A 27,966-nucleotide genomic window follows, 5' to 3' on the forward strand; every position below is an offset into this window, starting at 1 on the left:
CTTCCTGGTCACGACTACATCTTGTGTTCTCCATTACGGAGTGATTAGTGTCGTGACACACATGGATTTCAACTGAAAAGTTCACTGGAGCATTTACAATTATCTTCAACTGATTTTATCCAGATACGCCGTTATCAAGGAAAATAGGTCAGTTGAGCTTTTTCCATCTTGAATCGTTGTACGTATTCTTAAAAAAGCGTCGTAACATAGGTCTCCAAATTTAGTAAAGAGTACAGCACCAGGAATTTTTTGTCGTACGCCTCTAGATCTATTTTGTAACATGTGGTCAGTGTCATTTCTTAAAGTATCGTCTGAATAGTAACATTAAAATTTTACAATTTTCCTAGTCGCTTCAGCCAGTCTTGACTAAAGTTTGAATTTACGCATTCTGTCCTAGTTCGAGAACATAAACAGGAGTGGAATATTTAAAACCGTCTTTCATGCCCCTGGTGCGATCGTTTTTTACGAGGTTACCTCAGAGAGCTGGATACTGGTAGTATTCGCATATAAACATTCCTATCTGACATTGATTCCATCCGGAAATGTTGTCATTCCCGGTAAGACGTCTCACCAAGACGGCATTGGTCGCGTATGTATTTCTTGCTACTTAAGATAAAATTCAACTTTTACAGTATTCTTCCGTGAGTTCTACCTCTTTACGCAGAAGTTTTTTGAAAGTGGATATTCGTTTGGGTGAATGCTTAGAGTATATTTAGTGTATGTTAAATATTCTCAAGGAAGGACTTCAGAAGTAATTTCGTTGGATGATCCCCGTCAGGATGATGGACGAAAGTAGAGAGGAAGACGCAGAGAACACCTAAACTACTTCTCTGTGCTCGGAAGTTTTGATACTATCATTCATTTTCTTAGGCGACACGTGTTTCTTGTAGCGTTATAGCGTTTTGAAAGTTTATTCTGAGAAGTATATAAGATAGTTTACTAGATTTTTTCCAGCTGTACATGTACAAATGACGAAGCCCTCGAAAGTCGGCAGAATCAGCCAAAGCTATATTTAACTGCCCTCAGAATACACTGTCCTCGTAATTTTCTGCACGGCATGAAGATACTCTCGGGCAGGTCATGACCTCGGGGTATTGATGAACCAAGTATGCGTATAGAACGTGCGTAAATATTGCAAAATAGTCCAGGTGGTCATACAACAGTGTGGCAGTTCAAAATGAAATATGTACGAACCCGACGAGACAGATTGTGTTACGATAAATAATACCTAATTGCCCACAGAGGACTAAGGTTTCATAAAGGCATAAACGTGAATCTGACGTAGACAGCCGTCGTTCATACCACAACTGAATGTGTAGTAGTAGTAGTAGTATATATTCTTCGGGTTTCGTTGAAACCAGAGAATCGTCAGCCGTCAACCACTCACAATGAACAGGCAATTTAATTTAGATTACAATTGGTGAAAGCCCACCCAACAGTGTCACGATGGCTTGAAAAAGTCAGGCGATTGCCTAACAAAGTTCATCAAGCTGTTGGACGCACAGAAACACTAAACCCACCAATCTAGTAATAAATTCAACCGACTGTTTTTCTATGTTCCTTCAAAACACGTAAATCATAGTAGGCGATAATAGTCATGGCGTAGTTATGACGAGTAAATTGTCAAGTTAAATGATACTGTATAATCTGTTCGGGTACGCATCCGTCTCAATGAAAATCACATATGAAGTTCAAATTAAATCATACATTTTGTTGTTAACTCTTGGTGCCAGCTAACAAGCTCCGCGTGACATTTTTCTGCCTGTAATATTAGCTCCATTGCGTCAGGCTAAAGAACTGTATGGTTTCGTCCCCTTTAAGCCAGGAGCGTTGTATTTCGATGGTGCTGCTGTGCAGCCGCGGCACAACGACCGTTAGATTTCTAGGGAGGGATCGCTAACGAACGTGTGGAGAGGCTCTGCAAAGCGCAGTGACCGTACTACCGTTAATTAAAGTTCGCTGCCCGTGTATTTCCTGCTAATGCGTACCAGAAGCGGTGTAATGTTATGTCTATGCGTCTGATATGGCATTCTGTGCTTAGCGTGCTTTGTCGTTACTCATTGTAGTGATAACTAAACTTGGACGTACTGTTAGAAATGGGAATAAGGGATGGAATCAGCCCTCACTTTGTTAAAATAACCTATTTCGTCATATAATTGTTTGTTACTTCCGCTAGACACAATCGCGGTAACACGCATTTAATCGTGAAAGATTTCAACCATACAGTGATCGTCTTCAAATACCATAAGTCTTCAGCAGCAAATGGTTTCTGAAAGCATCCAATACATGGCCCAAACTGGCCACGATTAAAAGCGTATTACTGTGGTCGTGTCTCAAAAAATGAGGAAAGTATAATTTTCACTGACCTCATTTTCTTTCCAGCCACGTTCTCCACATATGGCTGGAGCAATTCAGGGAAGCGTTAGAAGGGCAGACTCGTCAACCCAGGACTTGAGCCCCCAATATTCTTAACTCTTAGTTTCAGAGTGTCATTTGAGCTGAATGGGAGTGCATCAGCTTTCATTTCAATAGTTCGGTGTAAATACCTTGAAAGACCATGTTACTGGAGTCCTCTGTCCATAATAGAGCAAGTTCGAAAGTGAAAAGCAAACAATGTTTTTTTCACTAATACTTGCCTATTACTAACCGGATTTCATTTTACTAGGTCATCCTCTGTGACAACGAACGTTAGTGAACCATAACGCATTTTTTTTTCTTCGTGGCGGTCTTTATTGTGAACAAGTGTGTACTGAAGTGTCAGTGCATCTCGAAGTCTGATAATTCACCGATGATCATGTTCGGCAAGGATTTAGAGCCGGTACTTACCCGGAAATTGAGCACATGACAGCGGAAGAGAGATCCAACCTCTTGTTGAACAATTAAATCGACAACAACTACAAAGTCCAGTTTTACTTTCGGTGGTGTATGGGATATTACTGAAGCATTAAATGTGAAGTGTAGCGAATTACTGAACAAACAAGCGTTGTTTCCTGAGAGTTGGTAGCTTAATGACTTCGTTTTGTGATTCCGTTTAACACAGACTCGTCTACGGAGTCATTTTCAGGCAAAATAAGCGAACTATATTGAATGGAAGGCGGTAGTGTAACTGGAAAAATACACTGGCCTGCAAAATTAATAAACAAAGTTATTTCGCGTGATGCGCGACTGCGATGTAAAAAAAGCTCCATGAAACCTAGACCATACAAAGAAAGAAATGTTTCAGTATAGTACAGGAGGTAACTGAAAGAAACACTCAAGGAGACGAACAGGAATGCCACTTTCATTCAAAAACAATAATTGCACTGAAGTCACCGCGATTTATGATGGTTCCTTGGACGCTGCAGACGGTAGGAAATGGTTCTTAATACATCTACATCTTTACTCTAAAAGCCACTGCAAAGTGCATGGCAGAAGGTACGTCCCATTGTTTTTCCCCGTTCCGTCCACATATGGAGCGCGGGAAGAATGACTTTTTAAATGCCTCTGTGCGTGCTGTAATTAATCTAATCTCTTCCTACAATTCCTACGAGAGCGATATGCATGGGTTTGTAGTATATTCCTAGAGTCATAATTTAAAGCCGGTTTTTAAAATTTTGTAAGTAGTCTTTCACGGGATAAGTTGCGTCATACTTAGTGTCTGCCAGTTCAGTTTCTTCAACATCTCAATGACATTCTCCCATGTGTCACACCTGTGACCATTCGTGCTGCCTTTCTCTTCATACGTTCATCCCCTGTTAGCCCTGCTAGGTACGGGTGCCACATACTTGAGCAATATTCTAGTATGGACTGCACAACTGATTTGTAAGCAATCTTCTTTGTAGACCGATTCAGTTTCCCTTGTATTGTACCAGTACACTGACGTTGCAGTCTGCTTTACCCACGACTGACCTTTGTGAGCATTCCATTTCATATCCCTACAAAGTGTTACGCCAGTGTCATATTTGTATGCATTGGCTGATTGCAACTGTGATTTAATGATAATACAGTCATACGACACACATTTTTTTTCGTCTTGAGAAGTTCACAGTCTCACATTTTTCAACGTTTAAAGTTGCCAATCTTTGCATCACTTTGGACTCTTATCCAAATCTGACTGGATGTTTATGCAACCTGTTTCTTTGTAGTTTAATTTTCGAATAATCATAATTTTCGAAAAGTATGAGGTTACTATTAATATCTTTCGCAAGGTCATTAATATATAACATGAACAATAAGGGTCTCAACACAGTTCCGTGGGACACACCAAAAGTTACCTCTACATCTGTGTTTGACTCTCCTTCCAACATAAATTGCTGCGTCCTCCCTACCAAAAAATCCTCAGTCTAGTCACAAATTTTGCTTGATATCCCATACGATCGTAATTTTGATAATAAGCGTAGAAGTGGTACTGAGTCACACTTTTCGGAAGTCCAGAAATACTGCATCTACTTGACTCCCTTGATCCAAAGCTTTCAGTATGTCATGTGTGAAAAGTGCGAATTGAGTTTCACATGTACGATGTTTTCGAAATCCATGCTGGTTGGCATGGAGGTTGTCATTCTGTTCGACATACCTCATTGTGTTTGAACTCTGAATATATTCTAAGATTCTACGACAAATCGATATCATGGATATTGGGACGGTAGTGTTGGGGATCACTTCTGCTTCCTTTCTTGTAGACAGGTTTGAACTGTGCTTTTTTCCAACTACTTGGCACGATTTTTTGTTCGAGGGATCTGCGATAGATTATAGTTAAGAGAGGGATATCTTGGCCAGAAATTAATTATAGAAACTTAATTTTGTGTGTGACCACCATGGACGGCAATGCCTGCTCTGCAACGTGCTCCCATGCTGGGCACAAGTTTGGTAAGGAGTTGTTGTGGGACGTTTTATTCCTCCACCAGCGCGCTTGGCAACGGCTGGATGGTCGTTGGTGCTTTTGGATCTCTTGTCATATGTCTCCCCAACGCGTGCAACACGTTTTCGACAGGACTTACGTCTGGGGAGGGGCCAGACCAGTCCATTCGCCGGATATCGTCTTGTTCCAGGAGCTGATCCAACTGCGCAATTCACTGCGGCAGCGAGTTCTCATTCTTAAAAATGAAGCCAAAGGTCCGATTGCACCGCTGAAAAGACACACATGGGGAAGGAGTACAGTGTCACAATAACGTTGACCCGTGAGTGTTCCGTTTTCAAAGATTTGGAGGTAAGTACGAAGCAACACTATGCCTCTGCACACCATAACACTTAAACCATAAAAAATATTGTGTTCGACAATGTTCCTGGGGGCGTCACGTACCCTCATATGTCGAGAGTTGTGGACACCCATAGAACTAACAGGTGGTTTTGAATGTACCCAAAGAAGGGCAGCGTGAATGATCACAGGGATGTGTAAAACACTGGAGAGCGTCACGGATATGATGAAAAACATGAGCTCGTTGATGCTCGAAAACAGACGTAATATATCCCGTGACAGCCAATACACGAAGTATCAGGAATACACACGGTACATATTAATCCCATTTTATCAGACTTTTACACGAATAAGTAAAGAAACGTATGTAAATTTTAACTTACGCGTAAGACTTCAAAAGATTTTATTTTCGAAAGAACCACCCGATTTCACCAATGGATACCCTTCACATAGCTGCACGTACAACTATGGAGTGCATTTAACAATTACGTTTAGGACCATAGTTTTAATTCGTCATTCACAGATGTTCAATTTCGCTTCCACTGGATGGACGAAAACCATTCAGACTATGGTCAAACGAGTTCCTTATTTTTGCAGTTATGTTTTGAGTTACTTTTTTTCACTGTTGTTGTAGTACTGCATTGCAGTTCACCCAAAGTTGTTGGAAGGGGAGGCAAAGAGACGTAGTCCTTCACAAACTGAGACCAAGTGACCTTGGTGACCCGTGGTGCAGTAAGATTCGTACGCTCCCGATACATCGTTGAGGCAGACCATTGTTGTAAAATAGTATTAAATGTAACTGCAAGTGCGGTGGTCCTCCGTCCTGTTGCAGAATGAAACTTTCGGCGTGTAATGGCAGTAACGGAAAAATACATGTACATGATTCATGTAACCGCGAGCGGGCTGTCAGCTGAACCAGGGAACCACTATCGGCAACTTAGAACTGGCGCCAAGTTAAGCTTCAAGTTTCGATGCGTAACTTGAATTTCACCCAAGTTTCCATCTTCATTCATGTAGAAGATACAGGCTTTTGAGATCGGGCGAATCTTTCTGAAACGGCCTGTACTACAGGTCCCTAGGTATCCCTCCTGTAGCAACAGCGAAGACAAGGTTTGGCTAATTACCGCTCGCACAGTGGCATTTACTCATACTTCCCGCGCTCCATACGCGAATAGACCGGAAAGAAGCCTTAATGCTTGCTACAATGGAAAGTACCCTTGGCCATGCCCTTGACAGTAGTTTTCAGAGTATGGATGCGTATATAGATGTACAAGGGGCGTCCAATAAGTAATGCAACATATTTTTTTTCTCGGCCAATTTCGGTTGAAAGGATGTTAAATTTGTTGTGGAACGTCGTGGAATATTCCCACTTCTGCCCCAATAATTTTAGTTGGCGGTGCTGTACGTATCCTTAAAAACTGCGACTTTAACAGAGGTGTGTTCCAGAGAGCTGTCACTGAGTTTCTTTTAGCGGAAGACCAGATCGTCGCAGATGTACATAGGCGCTTGCAGAATGTGTACGGAGACGTGAAAGTGAACAAAAGCACGACGAATCGTAGGGCGAGGCGTCGGTCATCATCAAAGCGAGGTCGCGCAAACGAGCCCGATCTCCCGCGTGCCGACCGACCGCACGTAGCTGTAACTCCTGGAATGGTGGAACGTGCGGACACTCCCATTCGTGGTGATTGACGGATCACAGTCAAACACGTCGCTGCTCAACTGAGCTCCTCTGTTGGTAGAGCTGACACACTCTTCCACCAGTTGGGGTACTCAAAGATGTGTGCTTCATCCACTGCACAGCCCGGATCTCGCACCGTTAGACGTCGATCTGTTTGGGCCAATGGAAGATGCACTCCGCGGGAAGTAGCACGTGGATGATGGGGAGGTTATCGATGTAGGAAGAAGTTGGCTCCGACGTAAGGTGGCGTAAGGCCGTCTCCTTGAACGGAGATTATGTTGAAAAATAGGATTTTTTAGCCAAAAGAGTGGGAAATTATAAACTTCATTGGAATCCCAAATAAAACCAACCTGATTTCAGAAAAAAGTGTCACATTATTTATTGAACGCCCCTCGTAGAATGCATGGAGGAAGTGCAGTGCGGTAGTCGGTGCGAGTGAGTTGCTGAGTAGAGAGCACAGCTGGTTCGCTGCCGCTGCCAGCTGTGCGCCGTGCGGGGCAAAAATACCTCCGGCCCCGCGTGCACCGGGCAGCCCACCAGCGCTGCTTCGTACATACCGTACCTACCACCTCACCGCGTCGTCCTAACAGCACCAACGGGTCATATTATTATAAGAATGCGTGGATTCGCGGTGATGTATACAGATACGTCACACAGCCTCCAGCCGCGACGGTTCAAATCCCCGTCGGGCCATCCAGATGTAGTTTAGCCGTGATTTCCGTGAATCGCTCCATGCAAATGGTGAGATTATTACTTTCGAAACAGGCACGTCCGATATCCTTCCGCATCCTTTGATGATAGGAGCTTATGCTCCGTCGCTTATGAGCTCGCTGCCGACGTGGCGTTTAACATACTTCCTTTCTTCGTGAACATTGTGGAATAATTTCCTCCCGCTCGTGAAACCGAAAAGATGCCCACTGTAACTGTCAACAATTTACATTGGCTGTTGCACTGGTTGCCATTTTAAATCTTATTGATAGTATTCAAATTTGTTTTAAAATTTCTTCAAAACATATTCCCGCTCAGCATTTAATGAAAGCACAGCAATTTTTATCTCGGCGACGGCTGATGTGGTTAATCTAGAGAAGACAACCTGTAGCGTAACGGTTCTGTCTGTTTACATATAATCGGTACATAAAGTAAGAAACGCGTAAGACATATATGGATATAGACCACGATAAGTAATCTTTAATAAGTCACTGAGCACTGTAACACTACGTTGAATAGCAACGCAGTCAGGTTACACCTTACAACTAAATCACACCACCTCGAAATTAGCGAAAGGAAATCAAAGATTCGCGTTCACTCACGGAAACCATAACCATACCCATACGGCTGCGCTTACACTTACACCAGACGTAATACGCAGTCACAGTAATCAGTGCAGTACAGCGTGAAACAATATTTAGAACAGTGCCCTTTTTGTTCAAGAACAGTGCTGGTAAGTATCTGCAAACACTCAGAAGTTATAAAAACAGTGCGGGTGGGTTACCAGTGAGGACGTCACGATGTACTTGCTTTCGGTGCCCGGAGGACTGTAATAATGAGCAAGCAATTACTGAGAGTTTCGGAATTGCCATTGAAGTAAAAAAGTTACATTTCAGAATAATGGGAATGAGGTGCTCAAAAAGTAATTTAATCTTCGTTTCGCCACTTGGTTCACTTTTAAGTACAGTACGCACGCGAAGCTAAACTAATTTTCTGTAAATGGATTAAAGCATACACCCTTCACTCTGCCAGTGTGTGGTTATAGAAGCACATTATAAGAACAGGAAAGAAATTTACCGATTTTTTTCACAGAACCCGACCACATAAACAGTTGTTTTGAAAGAAGTCAATTCGTCCACTCGATTGATGTCTATTCATGGTACAGGGTAGGGTTCAAGATCTACACAGTAAAGAAATTTCTTGCTGTTATTCCTACTGAATGATATCAAACGTAGAGAGATACTCCGCAAGGGAAGATCCCTTGATAATTGATACCAAAATTGCGTGGCAGCTGCCGTTCTTGCGTATGTACAAGGCAAAGGTGATTGTTCTCAGATTTATGCAATTTGAATTTCTGAAGATGGTCTTGTAAGCCAAAAACACAATGAAAGTAATACTGTAGAACAAAAGCAAACTAGCGCTATTCATTTATTAATTTGAATTTTGTTAGCTGTGACACCTTGGCAGTCGACCCATGCCTTGTGCGGTTTTTCACATCCTAGTCTGGATAAAATCAGATGTTCTCAGCAAAATCACAAGTTTTAACTGAAACAATCGTTCGGAGCTGTTCGGTATGTGGAAATGTTCAGGATAGAGGCGAGGACGGTGACAGGTATGTGACGACGAACTGATACAACGATGAGAGAGAATACATTTTTCTCTGTGTTGTCAATCGAGATTCATTTATTATAACATCTATCACCAAATGGTTGCTAGCACAATTACAAATTCCTTTATGAAAGTATAAAAACTAATTTCATGTTAGGATTCGTATCTCGGCCATGGAGTGATATGATTACTGTACGTAGTTCCAGGTATGTATTTATGTTCCCTTAAACGTTACTGTTATAACAACTTGTGATCCTCGTAGTCGATGTCTGCGTTTCTTTTTCTGTCACAAAAGAATCTGTATGTTGAAAACTCTCTCCTGGCAGTCATTTGTGGATACACTACAGAAAAAGAAGTACTGAGCGTTTGCAGAATGCTTCTGGAATATACGGCAGTTTTACAGATGAGTCTTACTTCAATGGAAACAGTTTTCCGTTTACTTTTCGGATAAGGGGGTATATTCCAGTCGACTGTTGTTGACTGTGAATCGCTGGAGGTGATTAACTAGACGTCATTTAACATGCGTGCACATGAACTATTGAAATGAATCCGTCATTAGATGCATCCTCGTAGTTTCAAGTCGCGTAATGGTTGATGCGTGTACCTGTTGAGTATGTCGGAAAGGGAGAATGCTACTTCCTTATCTCGAATGCGTTGGAGGAATGCTAGATAACTCTGCGTCTTTATACCGAGTTAGGCAAATGGGATGAGGTACTTTGGATAGCCGTGATATCTTAGGATGTCGAATAGCTTGAAACGTGATCAGCTTTTGTTGTTACAGGTTTCTTTTACGAAAGAAAGAACGATTTAACGAAAGACGAAGTAACACACACAGTGCAGGCCGCGAAATGTGCAATTGTTTCAGGGGAAACGTCAAAATGATCTGCACAGGAAAATTAAGATTTGTGTATTTATCAGTCCCCTAGAGAGTTGGAGATTTTTTTCACGATAAATTATGTCCCCGTAATTTTTTTTTTTTTCGTTCAAAGTTGTCCCTGTTATCTTAAGCTTACAAGGGAACCTCCCCATCGCGCCCCCCTCAGATTTAGTTATAAGTTGGTACAGTGGATAGGCCTTGAAAAACTGAACACAGATCAATCGAGAAAACAGGAAGAAGTTGTGTGGAACTATGAAAAAAAAAAAGCAAAATATACAAACTGAGTAGTCCATGCGCAAGATACGTAACATCAAGGATAGTGTGCGCTCAGGAGCGCCGTGGTCCCGTGGTTAGCGTGAGTAGCTGCGGAACGAGTGGTCCTTGGTGCAAGTCTTCCCTCGAGTGAAGAGTTTACTTTTTTTATTTTCGCAAAGTTATGATCTGTCCGTTCGTTCATTGACGTCTCTGTTCACTGTAATAAGTTTAGTGTCTGTGTTTTGCGACCGCACCGCAAAACCGTGCGATTAGTAGACGAAAGGACGTGCCTCTCCAATGGGAACCGAAAACATTTGATCGCAAGGTCGTAGGTCAACCGATTCCTCCACAGGAAAACACGTCTGATATATTCTATACAACACAGGTGCCGGCATGTGCGTCACATGACAGGAATATATTGTCGACCCACCTAACTTGTACACTTGGCGAATGGGTAAAAAGATTCTTCTACCTTGTCCGATTTAGGTTTTCTTGTGGATTTCTAATCACTCCCAAAAAGTGATGAAAACATAAGTGTGTCACATAAACTGCAACAAATGAATGCAACAGTTTCACAGTCGCACAGTTTTCCCCGTGCTCTGTCAAAACATTTGTTTTTAACGTTTTCAAATTTTTCCGTGTGTAGACCGTAAAATCCTGCATATGTCCAAGCAAATCTGAACATGTGCTGGAATTTTGGAGAGCGAAGTTGATTATGTGTGAGTGCCTGAACTTTGATAACTGTCTGGAAGTAAAAAAATTATACTTTTCTCTCGAGGGAAGACTTGAACCAAGGATCTTTCGTTCCGCAGCTGCTCACGCTAACCACGGGACCACGGCGCTGCTGAGCTCACATTATCCTTGATGTTGTATATCTTGCGCATGGACTACTCAGTTTGTATATTTTGCTTATTTTTTTTCATAGTTTCACACAACTTCTTCCTGTTTTCTCGATTGATCTGTATTCAGTTTTTCAAGGCGTATCCACTGTGCTAACTCACAACTAAATCTGAGGGGGCTGCGATGGGGAGGTTCCCTTGTTAGGTTTGTTAATGACGTATTCGCAGACGCATATTACACACGTTCGCTCATTAACAGTAACATACTTCGACTGATCAGACATTAGCTATACTCACTGATTATTGGTTTCATCTGCTGGTCGTGGTCTAGTTTGTCACTTTACGTTGTAATAAACCGCTAAACTCATTTGGTGACAAGTATTATACATAATTTAAGTTCAAAATATTTAGTGTAACAGTTTGAAATGCTTAAAAGCAACCATATGAACTTAGTACCGTATTTCACTTCAGAGCGCGCTGAAGTTCCGAATAAGCAATATTTTCTATATTATTACAGCACACTACGTGTCTATGTTGCGTCTGTGTCGGACATATACACTTGTACGAATAACTAGGGATATTTTCAGATATAATTACTTTCACCACCGCTAAATGGTATGTGTGAGCGGTGTCATCTAAAAATTATTGTTCTCAGTTAGTTGGCATTAGATACTACGGAAGCAAGCAAACAAATATTGGATTTGTGTTTATTTAGATGCTGTTCCTCTTGTCCACGTGTATTTGTTTCGTGCGAGTATAATCAGGCGTCAGAGCCATTTCGTCGATGAACGTTTCTTGTTTTTGATTCCTGCTTCGGAAGTTCGCTGCCGTTTCGTGTACGTTGTCGCAACCTTCATCCGTCAGAATAGTTGTAGTGTGCCACCACGATCGAGTCGTTCGTTAGTTTTTACAGAGTTGGGAAAGTCCCGTTAAAAGGTGATGCGAGTGTTTTAGTGCAGCAGTGTAGCGGCTGCGGTGAGGTTGTCGTCCTAGCCACCTGTGGCGAGCGGCCTTGCTCCGGCTCACCGCGCTCAAGGACACCCGCGGCAGGCACACCTCAACTGCGCTGCTGCTGCTGCTGCTGCTGCTGCAGCTGTGCTCTACACACCAGCTGGCCCAGCTGCGCGCGTCACAGGGATGGGGCTGTGCACCTCCCCCACAGCAAAAAACTTGTCATAAGTGAGTGATATACAGGGTGTTACAAAAAGGTACGGCCAAACTTTCAGGAAACATTCCTCACGCACAAAGAAAGAAAATATGTTATGTGGACATGTGTCCGGAAACGCTTACTTTCCATGTTAGAGCTCATTTTATTACTTCTCTTCAAATCACATTAATCATGGAATGGAAACACACAGCAACAGAACGTACCAGCGTGACTTCAAACACTTTGTTACAGGAAACGTTCAAAATGTCCTCCGTTAGCGAGGATACATGCATCCATCCTCCTTCGCATGGAATCCCTGATGCGCTGATGCAGCCTGGAGAATGGCGTATTATATCACAGCCGTCCACAATACGAGCACGAAGAGTCTCTACATTTGATACCGGGGTTGCGAAGACAAGAGCTTTCAAATGCCCCCATAAATGAAAGTCAAGAGGATTGGGGTCAGGAGAGCGTGGAGGCCATGGAATTGGTCCGCCTTTACCAATCCATCGGTCACCGAATCTGTTGCCGAGAAGCGTACGAACACTTCGACTGAAATGTGCAGGAGCTCCATCGTGCATGAACCACATGTTGTGTCGTACTTATAAAGGCACATGTTCTAGCAGCACAGGTAGTGTATCCCGTATGAAATCATGATAACGTGCTCCATTGAGCGTAGGTGAAAGAACATGGGTCCCAATCGAGACATCACCAACAATGCCTGCCCAAACGTTCACAGAAAATCTGTGTTGATGACGTGAATGCACAATTGCGTGCGGATTCTCGTCAGCGCACACATGTTGATTGTGAAAATTTACAATTTGATCACGTTGGAATGAAGCCTCATCCGTAAAGAGAACATTTGCACTGAAATGAGGATTGACACATTGCTGGATGAACCATTCGCAGAAGTGTACCCGTGGAGGCCAATCAGCTGCTGATAGTGCCTGCACACGCTGTACATGGTACGGAAACAACTGGTTCTCCCGTAGCATTCTCCATACAGTGACGTGGTCAACGTGACCTTGTACAGCAGCAACTTTTCTGACGCTGACATTAGGGTTATCGTCAATTGCACGAAGAATTGCCTCGTCAATTGCAGGTGTCCTCGTCGTTCTAAGTCATCCCCAGTCGCGAGTCATAGGCTGGAATGTTCCGTGCTCCCTAGGACGCCGATCAATTGCTTCGAACGTCTTCCTGTCGGGACACCTTCGTTCTGGAAATCTGTCTCGATACAAACGTACCGCGCCACGGCTATTGCCCCGTGCTAATCCATACATCCAATGGGCATCTGCCAACTCCGCATTTGTAAACATTGCACTGACTGCAAAACCACGTTTGTGATGAACACTAACCTGTTGGTGCTACGTACTGATGATGTGCTTGATGCTAGTACTGTAGAGCAATGAGTCGCATGTCAACACAAGCACCGAAGTCAACATTACCTTCCTTCAACTGGGCCAACTGGCGGTGAATCGAGGAAGTACAGTACATACTGACGAAACTAAAATGAGCTCTAACATGGAAAAAGCGTTTCCGGACACATGTCCACATAACATCTTTTCTTTATTTGTGTGTGAGGAATGTTTCCTGAAAGTTTGGCGGTACCTTTTTGTAACATCCTGTAGAATACGGATGTTTTGCCTCGAGGCAGGGGCGGAGAAAACAGCGGCTATGGCGGTATTGTACCTAGTGAGCAACACCTGGAAAATCTGCTGCATTAAGGGCCACATTTACGCGCAGCGTAAGGGCCCCCACGACAAAAATTTAGGATTGTAAAAGCCGTTCTTTCAATACTGTGGTGCAGGCGCTCTTATAATCTTAAAAAGTGTAGACGTCACTATTTTGTACGGGCTTATTCGGCTTAATCTTTCAGTGATATCAATCACTTCAACATTCATTTCTAAAACCTCGCACTTCCTCCCGCCAACTTCCCGATGGTGCCAGGTCTTAAATGTCTTGGGTTTGAATATGGGTAAAAACTTAATTGATTGGCGACTCCATGGCGTGTTGTGTGCACCACGACCAAATAGTGGATAGAATTGGAAGGAAAATCAGCATTGGCCGTATTTTGTTGTTTTATTGTCAGCAAAATCGATTTTCGGTCACTTAGTGACCATCTCAGTGCTGTAATATACAATTAAAATTGGTAGGCACTGGTATCAAGCTATAACCACAAGCGTAGAACGATCACATAATGATAAAACAACAAAATACGGCCAATGCTGATTTTCCTTCCAATTCTAAAAACTTAATTGTTTCATTCATTCCTTTTTTTTTTTATTTGGGCTGGTATAACGAACATGTTTCCCTATAGCTACAATGTGCCATTTTTAAAAGTGAAATATGAATTCCAGCATTGATGTGAAGCTCAACTTTTTGTCCTTTCCATTCAAGAATGTAGTTCTTCATAATGGTGTTGATAAATCCTCTTTGAATACCTCAATGATTTCATTTCTTTGTGTAACTTCAATCTCATCGATTCAAGAAGTTATAAATTGTGTACCAACATTTTATACAATTAAATAAAAACCCTTAAATGCTGCGTTCGAAAACTGCTCTGCTATTTTTACAAGTTAGTTATCACAATATTTACCCTTTATCAGCGTAGCATGCATGTTAAAATCTTTAGCGCAAGCACGCTTCAGCGTTTGAATGGAAATCTTGCACACACATTTGATTGTACAAGATGCCTAAAGCCTAATCGATGTACAGTTCCAACGTGCACATGCTTGGGCATCCTTTTCGACAATTTGCAGGGATGTACAAACAAACGTAAGTCGTGAATCGTCTTCGTAGCGACACTGTGTCGGGAGACACAAAGAAAACCAGTCGAAAATTGTTAGAAACTGTAATTCGAATATATGAAAGCCAGTCTCGTTTCAGATAAGTCACGTAACAAAATACGAATTGGTTGACAGTATCAAAAACATGTCGTTATTAAAAATATAAATTCTCCCTCACAAACCGCTACGGTCGCAGGTTCGAATCCTGCCTCAGGCATGGATGTGTGTGATGTCCTTAGGCTAGTTAGGTTTAAGTAGTTCTAAGTTCTAGGGGACTGATGACCAGAGAAGTTCAGTCCCATAGTACTCAAAGCCATTTGAATCATTCTCCCTCACAAACTACTGGAGCCAAAAGACAACAACGAAAGGTAGGTATTATGAGTAAGAAAAGGATGTACATAACTCAACACACGACCATTGCAGATGTGTGTCTATTCCTATTTTGTATTACTTAATAGCTCCTTTAGCTCGTGGGAAAACACCTTAGTGCCGTCAGTCTTTCGTGTAATATTATAGCTTCTCTGTTTGCTTTTAATCAAAGGTGTTAAAAGTCATTAAATTATCAAATATGTTTCTCCATTGGTCGTGAAATAGGTACTCCAATCTGGGATATGGCTTCAACTCGCAGAGTAAGATAATTTGAGACTAAGTTTTTCGTTTCATTAATCAGTCAATACACTACGTTCGTTTCCTTCTTCGTCAATTTTTTTAGGTGACAGTGACAAAGTTGGCCAAACGAACAAACTGTTTTCCGAGCTCCACATGTCAAGCACACACTGGTGGTGTTCATGATTGATCGTGTAAACTCGTGAAGTTCGCAATAACATGTATGATCGCATTAGGCTGCCTGCCGCACATTGAGCTCTGCGTAAGTCGAGATACATTTTCTAGCAGCTCGTGAAAATTCCTGTAAACCCAGCTGACTTCCAATTATTTTAGCGGCGTGGTTGGCCCGGCAGGGTCAGCCGGGGTGGCCGAGCGGTTCTAGGCGCTACAGTCTGGAACCGCGCGACCGCTACTGTCGCAGGTTCGAATCCTGCCTTGGGCATGGATGTGTGTGATGTCCATGGTTTAGTTAGGTTTAAGTAATTCTAAGTTCTAGGGGACTGATGACCTCAGAAGTTAAGTCCCATAGTGCTTAGAGCCGTTTGAACCATTTGGCCCGACAGGGAATGTTAGCACCTAACCGGTCTAGAGAGCCCCAGGTGTAAGTCTTAAAATTAATAAAACACTAGGTTAGTAACAGAGCGCAGAATCAGTTCCGTTAAAGCGCTGGAATCGTTTTCATAGATACCGTCACAAACTAACAAACGGTAAAGCTGTTCCGAAAGATATCAGGCGGCGTCCTATCCACTGTGAACTGAAATACTCTTAATTTTTGTAAGAACGTTGTGACATGAGGTTGCAACACAGAGATGGACATAACAGAATTACGAGAATAATGGGTCAGAAATTGTCGTCACATAAGTAAGAAATATTAAGAAGAAAGTAAATTGTGGTTTGGAGAGAGGAGCAGCGTTAATTTTGACGTTCATAACCATCTTAAGGACCGGCCTTATAGAACAGTGCCTGCTGCACCAATCGTCGGCTTACAAACAGGCACGGACCATGCAACAGTATTCTGCGAGCTGCTTTAACTGTAAAGTATTTTGTGGCTGTCACTGTAGTCTTGCCTGTATGACAGTGTTGGTTGGAAGTAGATGTTTCTTCACGGATGTGGTCGAATAGGTAGTACAGCTTGTTGGCTGCATACTCTTGAATTAATTTTTCGTTTCATCTCAACGTATTTTTCCTAAATACATAAGATAATGGCTTTTCAGTATCCTCTCCTTCGCAAGGGGTCATCAAGCAATCAACGCTCTTCGATAGACATAGTGATTCTGTGTCGTATCGCTGATTCATATTTAGCGCAGGTAGAAATCAATTTTACTCGAAAGAGTGATGTCAAAACTTCATCATTTGGAATACCTCACATATTTGTTATACTAGGCCGGACCTTACGTTGGTTATGAATTTCAGCATTAACGCTGCTCCCCTCTCCAAACCACAATTTGCTTTCTTCTTAACATTTGTTACTTCTATGATGACAGTTTGACCCCACTGTTCTTGCAGTTCTTTGACGTCAGGGTCTGTGTTGTCACGTCATGTCACAATGCCCTTACAAAATTAAGAATACGAAGGTTGGAACTTTTATAGTTGCAGGTATTTATTTACAGCTCGTACAAAATAGATACGTGTTTCAAAGTTTTACTGACCTTCAAAGTAGTCACCAGCATTGTTATAACCTGGTCGTAGGTTGTGTTCCAAAAATGAACAGCATTGAGACACTTTCTGCAGGACCTGGCCATCACTTTGCAGGACAATGCTCAAGCACGTACAGTGTAAGCTTTTACTGATTTGTTTGACTGATGGGGCTGCTAAGTGCTATACCACCTACTGCACTTCCCTGACTTAAGCCCTCGTGAGTTCAACTCGATTTCTAAGCTGAAGGAAACACTTCAAGGCATTCGCTTCAGAACTGCTATAAATTCGTCGGCCAATAGACCGCGCCGCTCGAACTGTCAACACAACTGGCACTGCTAAGAGTATCCTACAACTTCTACATCGCTGGAAACGGGTTATACACAATGCTGGTAACTACACTCCTGGAAATTGAAATAAGAACACCGTGAATTCATTGTCCCAGGAAGGGGAAACTTTATTGACACATTCCTGGAGTCAGATACATCACATGGTCACACTGACAGAACCACAGGCACATAGACACAGGCAACAGAGCATGCACAATGTCGGCACTAGTACAGTGTATATCCACCTTTCGCAGCAATGCAGGCTGCTATTCTCCCATGGAGACGATCGTAGAGATGCTGGATGTAGTCCTGTGGAACGGCTTGCCATGCCATTTCCACCTGGCGCCTCAGTTGGACCAGCGTTCGTGCTGGACGTGCAGACCGCGTGAGACGACGCTTCATCCAGTCCCAAACATGCTCAATGGGGGACAGATCCGGAGATGTTGCTGGCCAGGGTAGTTGACTTACACCTTCTAGAGCACGTTGGGTGGCACGGGATACATGCGGACGTGCATTGTCCTGTTGGAACAGCAAGTTCCCTTGCCGGTCTGGGAATGGTAGAACGATGGGTTCGATGACGGTTTGGATGTACCGTGCACTATTCAGTGTCCCCTCGACGATCACCAGTGGTGTACGGCCAGTGTAGGAGATCGCTCCCCACACCATGACGCCGGGTGTTGGCCCTGTGTGCCTCGGTCGTATGCAGTCCTGATTGTGGCGCTCACCTGCACGGCGCCAAACACGCATACGACCATCATTGGCACCAAGGCAGAAGCGACTCTCATCGCTGAAGACGACACGTCTCCATTCGTCCCTCCATTCACGCCTGTCGCGACACCACTGGAGGCGGGCTGCACGATGTTGGGGCGTGAGCGGAAGACGGCCTAACGGTGTGCGGGACCGTAGCCCAGCTTCATGGAGACGGTTGCGAATGGTCCTCGCCGATACCCCAGGAGCAACAGTGTCCCTAATTTGCTGGGAAGTGGCGGTGCGGTCCCCTACGGCACTGCGTAGGATCCTACGGTCTTGGCGTGCATCCGTGCGTCGCTGCGGTCCGGTCCCAGGTCGACGGGCACGTGCACCTTCCGCCGACCACTGGCGACAACATCGATGTACTGTGGAGACCTCACGCTCCACGTGTTGAGCAATTCGGCGGTACGTCCACCCGGCCTCCCGCATGCCCACTATACGCCCTCGCTCCAAGTCCGTCAACTGCACATGCGGTTCACGTCCACGCTGTCGCGGCATGCTACCAGTGTTAAAGACTGCGATGGAGCTCCGTATGCCACGGCAAACTGGCTGACACTGACGGCGGCGGTGCACAAATGCTGCGCAGCTAGCGCCATTCGACGGCCAACACCGCGGGTCCTGGTGTGTCCGCTGTGCCGTGCGTGTGATCATTGCTTGTACAGCCCTCTCGCAGTGTCCCGAGCAAGTATGGTGGGTCTGACACACCGGTGTCAATGTGTTCTTTTTTCCATTTCCAGGAGTGTATTTTGAAGGTCAGTAAAACTTTGAAACACCTATCTATTTTGTACGAGCTGTAAATAATTAGTTGCCACTATTAAACTTCCAATCCTCGTATTTCAGTTCATAAAGGATAGGAGGCCGCCTGATATTTTTTTTTTCAAAAGCTTTACCGTTTGTTAGTTTCTGATAGTATCTATGAAAACGATGCCTGCGTTTTCATGGAACTGATTTTGCTCCGTGTTACTAACCTAGTGTTCTATTATTTTTAGGTCTTACACCTTGCGGCTCCCTAGACCAGTTAGGTTCCACACGCAATGCGGTCGTGGAGAAAGAAGCTGGACAAGAACAGAAGGAAACGAAGGAGCCAACAAAAGCCTGTCGTATCACATAGAACTTTTCAGGTAGTGAAAACAACTTCGTAACCGTCGTTTCTTATATGAGTGAACTGAAACTTTTTCACCTTTAGTGTAACATCACAGAATTCAGTACTCATGTGGTGGAGGTAACTCTCTTAGCACAGGAAAGATAAACATTTTAGAGACTGTGCCCTCGACGGGAAGATAAATACAAAGTTGTGAGAGCAAAAGGCGGCGTGGGTATTCTTGCGTCGCATACGGCTTCTTCCTCCATAATGCCAGGCGCGTATTGGCACGCAGGCGACTAAGGGCTGGGCAGGGCAGCACAGGCCAGGTTTTTGTGACACGAGTGAAAACGCAATAACAGATTGAGGCACAGGCCGCGGCAGAGCAGAGCTTCAGCCTTCGCCGCGCAGTGTCCGGGACACAGTCTTGCGCCACACAGCTGACGACGGGTGATTGGCGGCACGCACACCAACTGCTCTCGTGGTGTGGGCTCGACAGTGGAAACTGTCTCCTAATATGTGCACACATTGTGTCGCAAAGTATTTCCTGCCCTGCCCTTCGTCGGCTGCGTCTCAGTGATCCGATTGACAGATACTGTCAAAGAGTTAATGAACTACTTCGACCCTTCTCTCCGCGCCAAACTTCCTGGAGCTCCACAAACAGCGATCCCTGGGGTCGATAACTCGAGACGTATTTGTATTCCATGAAACTGAGAGAGATCATTTCGTTCAAAGACCCACAGGACTGTAATAGGAGTGGCTGGGAGCTGGGCAGATGGAAAATGCACTATAGTTTGCAGAAGTCCATCAGCATCAAAAAATGAGAGCATGTATCTGGGAGACACAATCTGAAAGTTTATCGTCACAATACAGCGTTGTGCCATATTAAATTGTACACATTAAAAAAATGAAATACAACCAGAAATTATTCCCAGCACCATAGCAAATAATAAGGGATATGGTTATTTTAGCTGATAGTGACGTGGTATGTTATTTGCGAGGTTTCCCAAGAAATCTAGGGGCAGTGAATCTCGTTCCTGAGAAACAAGAGGAAGGCTCGAAAGATCCTGGTGATGGCTGGCAGGGGTGCAATTAGTCACCCCTATGCATCCCAGAAAAGTTCAGTGGGGTTCGTATCCACGATCTTGGCTCGGTAGTCTATTCCTGGTCTGTGGAAAATGCATGATAGAGAAAAGCTCGATGTGGACGGGCATTACCAGAGACGAAGAGGACCATCAACGAAGAGGAAGCGTTCAGGAACTGCATCTCTGAAAGAATACACGTGTGGCTACAGTATCTCATATGCAGGGTGGTCAGAAAAAGTCTGAAAAGCTTGTAAAAGGGCGTTGCACGGTAGGTTGTGCTGAGAAATAGTTAAGGAAAAATTCTATACGCTTCGCCGTTTCAGAGTTAATTATCACTGAAGGTAGCCAATCAGGTGTTTGAGCGGGCAAATTCCAGCGGCTCGCCAGAGATTGTGTCGTCGAATTTGTGCTTCGTTTGGTTTCCTAAAATCGAACAGTAGAGCGATGCAAAAGTTGGACGTGGGACGGTAGTAAGGCTCGAACCCGAACCAAGGAGTGAGCGGTCTCTAGCGCTATCATCGACGCTACTAGAACAATTGGCACTAGGTGTCTTTGACGAATTGTCTGAATTTGCGCGCGCAACGGTCTGATTGGCTAACTACAGTGTTAATTAATTCGGAAAAGGCGCAACGTATCGATTTTTTTTCTTAAGAATGACTTTTCAGCACAACTCACCCTGCATCACCCTTACAAGCTTTTCGGACTGTATAAATGTCTGGGCACTAGAATGTCCCTCAAACCGCCAACGATGATTTGTGGCTCTGTACTACCATTCAACACAATGATTACCCACATTAGGAACACCAACCTGGTCTGCCCACGATGTTTGTGATTTCTTACTGTCTACAACCTTCCTTTGTTCGGCTCTGTAGCCGAGCGGTCAGTGCATCCGACTGTGTGCGGATGATGATGATGATGATTTGCGCGGTTATCAGCGCCCGTACAAATTCCCAACCTTTGCTCAGTCCAGTCTCGCCACTTTCATGAATGATGATGAAATGATGAAGACAGCACCTACACTGTCATCTCGAGGAAAGTGAAAATCCCTGATCCCGCCGGGAATCGAATCCGGGATCCAGGGAAGTAACATAAAACATTCATTATCCATGGAACTCTGCAAACCTTCTTTCATCAAAATCTGCGTTACATTTGCGGCACATTTTGACAAGTATATCTTTAAAAAGCCAACATGTTCTTCTGATCTAGCCAGCGAAAATATTTTTACCTTGTCGGTCGCAGCAGGATGGTTATCGACACTGTGGGTACATATGGGTTAACGTTCAGCTGACTGAGTTGTGCGCTTGTGTGCAAGTTTTTCGATACTGCAGCAAATGTGTGCACTATCGCCAGGGAAGGTCGTTGGAACAGACATGCTGTGGCGTTCGTACCACAAAGCGTGAGCAGTTACCAGAACAGAGTGTTCCTCGTATTTGTACGAGACCTCGTAGCCTGTTGTCCATAAGGATTGCTAAACTTTGTTAAAAAATTAAAAAAAATAAGAAATCAAGTAAGGTTCATATTATTTGTAAGTAAAATTGAATATTCATCCGTGTCCGAGGCAAGTTTATACTTAGTAACAAAGACGTTCATCTAGGCTTGGGACCGGCAGTGGCTGTTGCAAGGCAGCTAACCCCAGACGGAGGATCAAGAGATTTCACCAGTTGAGATACGTGAGATCTTGGTTTACCAGCAACAACAACATACAAATGGACATCAAGCAAAGAATAGCAGTGTGAATGAAATGCATGTATTCCCACAGGAAGATGCTCAGCTCAAAATCTATATCAACAAATACTGAAATGAGAATCTGTAATACAGTGATATGCCCAGCAGTAATGTAAGGTTCAGAAACCTGGAGCATGACAAAACACGAAAAGGATAAACTGTTAATGTCTGAAAGGAAAGTAATGAGAACCTATGGGGACCAACCGTGGATAAAGGAGGATGGAGGAAGAGGAGGAATGAGGAAATCTCTCTCTTGAAGCAACAACCAACAATAATGAAGCAGCTGAAGAGCAAGAGAAGCCAGTGTGCAGGGCATTTAGCCCGTATGCCAAAAGAAAGACAGATGCAGAAAGCATTTGAGGGGATACCGAACACCAGACGCCCGATACGAAGACCAAGGCAGCGCTGGATGAACGAGCAGGTGATGGGCCTGGTAGCCCTGGAGACTGAGGACACCAGGAGGATCCGAGCACAAAACAGAAAGGAATGTAGGCAATTCGTGGATGCAGCAATTGGTCTGTATGGCCTGTGACAGCTTATATATATATATATATATATATATATATATATATATATATATATATATATATATAAAATTTAATATTCTGAAAACACTACCTGTCGTAATAACTAGATGGTAGGTCATTTATATATATAAAAAAAAGAAAAACCACAGTAATGTGCGAGCTAAAACTGCTGGCATGCAGTGCGGTCTGGTACTTGTTGAGAGCTTAGTTGCTGAGTTAGAAAAGGAAAAAAAAATTAGAAACAGCATTGCACTTTTATTGTATTCTGGAATGAAATCCTCCATCTAAATAGAAAAATATTTTAGTTTGGTTTTTATCTTATAACTCGTTCCGTTGTGCACTGTCTTCAGATCAGCGGTTGGAAACATAATGTACATAAATAAAGCTACAAAGGTAAATTGGTCACTCCCCAAAACTGTGCGCTAATATCGCGTAACACTGCCTCCAAGCTTGATAATGGCTACAATTCGACGAGGAAGGGATTCCACTAGTTTCTTCACGTATGCCATATCCAGCTGAAGCATCTCATTCATTGATGATTAGATCCCGTAGAGCTACCAAATAGGCGGGGGATGAGGAGGGAGGGAGGGTGATATTGACTTCTACGTTTCACCGCTGTTGCAAATAGTCTCAGACAGTTACTATAGTATTAAGATAGTGTACCTGAGTGTTCACCCAACCAGGAACGTGTACGTAATGCCCTTTGAACGCGTCTGTTGTCATCTTGGAAGTTTGGTGTGTCCACAGCATACTCGTCATGAAAATGTAGAAGAAAGGGCAAAAATCTGGTCGCCGAGGATTATGAAATAAAGATTCTGGTTTGTTCTCATGGCAGCCAGAAGAATAGGCCCAAGTCATGGTACGAAGAACGCCCCCCAAAAATCACAGAAGCACTTCCTACCTTAATCACACCCTCTACACACTGCGGGCTGAAAGCGTCATTGGACCGTTGGTGCACTCTTCAGCTTTCATTATTTGAAAAGAGGTAAAATCGCAGCTAGTTGGACCGCAATACCTTCCTCCAGCCATCTATGGTCCAATAAAGTCTGTGGCCCATTGAAGAGATACAGTTTTGTGCTGCTGGACGCAATAGCCTTTTACGAGACGGCTCCAAAAGCCCATTGCAACCAGTTCCTTTCGCAACGTTCGTTCGGAAACTGCTTGACATGAACTTGCATTCACTGACAGCAAAAATTCATGTCGGGATTGAAATCGATTGTCACTGACAATCCTCCGGTCCTAGACTGTTTGGATATTTTTACGGCTATCATTCAACGTAGACGCGCCGGGCAGTCCGCGCTGATACACCAACAAATCGGGCATCTTTATTCACGGCAGTCATGGACACGTCCAAACACGACAGTTTATTTCAGTCACCTTGTCGCGCCTACACGTCGACTCGTTTTTGCACCATCTACAGCGCCCGAAGCAACCAGTGAGCCCTTTTAAGGGGGAGATTAATATTTTGTCCAGTGAGGTTACGCAACAAGAATTCTAGCACGAAATATGCCATCTCTTCTATATTTACCCAACGCTAACATAGGAGCTATAAGTATGAACCTAGACTTGTGGTAACAGGTATGAAGAAAACAAATGTACTGCCACATGGCATTGACATATTACACCGTAGTCAAATGACGTATCAAAAAACAAAAGAAAGAACCACTCTTGTAGCTAAGAAATTGGAGGTATTAGTATTTTTTGCATTTAAAACCATAAGTGAATGAAAACTAGCAGATATAATGTTTCTAAACAAATAAAGACTCTAGGTAAAAGAAATAAGTATCCCGTGTGTCTAGGTCTAACGAACGTGTGGTAACATAAGACCTATAGCAAGATGCGCCCTTGACCCTACAGACATACACTGGGGAGAATTAAATCCCCCACAAATTTCTTTTGTTGATTACTCACTTGATTTTAACTTCGGAAAATGTTAGTGAGCATGTAAATTAGCTTGATAGTGCTGGCCTAAGCAGCCAGTATCTTGTGGTTTTTTTCTGCTCTACCTGCGCAGTAATGTTAATAGACAGATGATGTGGGATTTGTTGGACCCCTGTGTGTCTTCTGTGGATTAGATAGGCCGTGCGACCAAGGAGGCTGATCAGTAACAAGCAGACTAGGTGCAAAGGAGATGTAGCTTCTGCCCCCAGCAACCGTGACAGAAAAACGAAAAACAGCTCTACTTCATGCGACTTAAGCATGTGTGATGAACACAGAGTACTAATATGCTATGAGCGCTTAGAGTGACAAACAATATCAAGAAATTATATAGGTAAGACAGACTGCTGCAGAATCTGTAACTTCTTTGTTTTGTCAGTAAATCTGACATTATTTGTGGATAATGGGATCATTGTTTTGGTTATGACGCGTTTCAGTGATTCCCTATCGGTTTTTCATCTTTCACGCCCAATGAGTTGCACCTGTTTGTTTCTGTATACCTGTTCATTCTTAAATTTATAATAACGCTAAAAAATTATTTTCTTGTTTAAGTGATGACAAAGTATTTAAAATTTCATTAACCTGTAATTCAACTACAAGATAACACCATAAAATCAGTACATATAGTGGTTTTATGTACGTAAGTGTGTCTTTTAAACTGTCATCTAAAAGATGTCGCTCTATGGTTGGGGTAAAATATGAAAGGAAAACAAGATGGAGACGCGATACTGTTTCTTTAGGACTTCCAATTAGTTATTAACGAGCTCTAATATAAACCATGACGCGATGAAATGTAAACATCAAACATTGACAGTCACTCAGTAAACCCACGTTTAGGAGGAATTAGAACGTGTTAAGTGTTGGCGAGTTCATGCTTTTGGATAAATGACCCCCAACCCTCCCCCCCACCTTCTCCCCACTCTCCTTCACTTCATATCAAAAGAGTTTATTGGACTCCACATTTCGACAAACGGCCCGTCAGCGGCCGTTTTGAAGTGCAGAGCTAACAGATATCAATTTCCGTAACAACCGGTAACTGTAAATCAATATCTTCGATTACTGGTTGAATTTAAGTGTTCGAAATTGGTGAAGTAGTTTAGTTTATCAGTACTTGCGTTAGTAGGTGATGCATTCATGATGTGTATTATGATCACAGAGACCTTTTTTGTTTCGAGTCTCATCGCTGCGTATAGGAAGCACTGAGGTTCATTTGTTTTCGGACGAGCGCTTGCGTCAGAATTTGTCGCGACAGGTCAGAGTGTCATAGATACGCCTATCGCCAACAAAACAAGATGACAGCTCAAAATACACCAAATGTCTCTTCTTCCTAGGATTATTCCGCAACTCGTCTAATTAATCTGAACTCACACCTTGTGTTGGTAACGCCTTTACCAACAAAAAGGCAAATGCGGGAATAAAATACGTCAGTATGGCTACAAATTATTCATGGAAATAACACAACTAGCCATTTATAGCTAACTCCCAAGCCCTCCCCCTCCCAAGTTTTCTCCGTTCGGTGAACTAGTTAGTTTATGCCGAACAACTTAAAACAATCACAATTCTTGTAAGTTGTACAATAACACGTAGTGAGAGAATATCTTCGTCGGCAATCCTGATTTTCTGTTGCCTAATTTACCTATTAGGCGAGATGTCTTTATACACCGACAATACTTCCTATCTGCTGCGTTCTGTTGCTATTCAGCAAGGATGTATCGAAAGTATAAAAGCAGTATTAGAGATGTAAACATGATCAAGACATATCATTCTAGATGTCACAGCGAATCGTGCTTTAGCAGCAGGTACAAAGTAACAATGACTTTAATGCAAGAAACTTACTGAATTTAAGGATCTGAAAAGTAAAGTGTACATATAACGGAGCAAAATGTGAAGACCTTGAAGTTATGGCACAGAGTGCAAAGCAGTAAGAACTTACTATAGTTGACGTAACTATTCTTACTTTTCAAAGGATGGTGAGTTAAGGAGGGGGAAGGGGGAGAGAGAGAGAGAGAGAGAGAGAGAGAGAGAGAGAGAGAGAGAGAGAGACGGGACTTTAGGGCAAGGGGAGGCAAGATCTTGTTAATTTCACAGTTATCTTGTAATAAACTGTTAGATTCTGTCAATTCAAGATAACCTCCGGAATGATTTGAAGCTACATAAGTTTGTAGAATTTCAATCAAAGTTTTATTTTCCCTGAATGTAAAATTTTCCATTGATAATTTTCTATGAGTAACTGTCCATTTTGACTGTCGGAACAATAAAGTAAAAATAACACCGTTCTGTCATGTAAAGAATACCGCGCGACTGTGTTTGGTACGTCGTAACTGCAACATGTGAACGGGTTACGCATCTATTTCCAGACTGGTCAACTCAATAAAAGCAACTTACACAGAATACGCTAAATTCAGGTTACTTAAAACATCAGGTAGTGTGTAAGAAGAGTATTATATCTGTAAATAAGAGTTGGTGGAGCCACACAGCCCGTGTTGCCTTCTTGTATTTTCGTACTTCGAGTAATGAGCTTTGCTGCATGTGTGTCATTTGCCGAGCTTGCAGCAAATTAGTAGCAACGTATTGCGTATCTATCCTTGCCAAAACTTTCGCCGAGAATCTGACTTTCCTATTGTTGTTCTCCTATCATGCGTAGTAACAACCTGCAAGTTACTTTTAATGAAAATGACCGAGGCTCTTAAAAACCGCAGAGGTGTGCCCCCCCCCCCTTCCTCTCTCCCTCCCTTCCACCCCCCCCCTCCCTCCCTCTATACCGTATAGGTACAATTTCACCAAAATAGTGTTAACGAAATTCTAAATTAGTAGGAAAATTAAGTTTTTTTATTAGAACTGCTCTCATTATTTACGTGATCTTCCCACGTTTTGCCCTTTCATACAGGAAGTAAAAAATTCTAGTAAATAAATATATACAATACCAGCACTGTAACGGCGGAACAGGGAAAATAGTAAATGGGTTCTTGCGTTAAAGTTATAGTTATTAAGCTTCATGTTTTTATGCAAAATTTTCTCTATTTTCTAATTTCGAGTTGTTCATTATCTATGGATGAATGTTTATGAAAAGCATTATAACAGAACTCCGCTCTCTTGATATGCTCCCCTGCCCCCTCTCCACCGCCGCCGCCGATCTGCGCCTGTGCAAGTGACAAGTTCCTTCTCCAGAGTTCAGGTTCTCTATGCCTTGTTTTGACACTAAAAGAGTCTTGCAATATT

At 43.1% G+C, this 27,966-nt stretch overlaps 1 protein-coding gene across 8 annotated transcripts in view; it reads left to right on the top strand.

The window, feature by feature from the left end:
* Positions 1 to 27,966, top strand: part of LOC126248683 (F-box/LRR-repeat protein 2) — a 295,973-nt gene that overhangs the window by 41,535 nt on the left and 226,472 nt on the right. For 3 of the 8 annotated variants that reach the window (XM_049949951.1, XM_049949954.1, XM_049949959.1), the window contains exon 2: positions 19,381 to 19,512. The exons of the other annotated variants lie outside the window; for them this stretch is intronic. In XM_049949951.1, the coding sequence (XP_049805908.1) occupies positions 19,426 to 19,512 (87 nt within the window). In that variant the 5' untranslated portion in view covers positions 19,381 to 19,425. The remainder of the gene's footprint in view (positions 1 to 19,380; positions 19,513 to 27,966) is intronic. 8 annotated transcript variants of the gene reach the window in all.

This window comes from Schistocerca nitens, chromosome 3, assembly GCF_023898315.1.
Source record: "Schistocerca nitens isolate TAMUIC-IGC-003100 chromosome 3, iqSchNite1.1, whole genome shotgun sequence".
Classification (NCBI taxonomy): Eukaryota; Metazoa; Arthropoda; class Insecta; order Orthoptera; family Acrididae; genus Schistocerca; species Schistocerca nitens.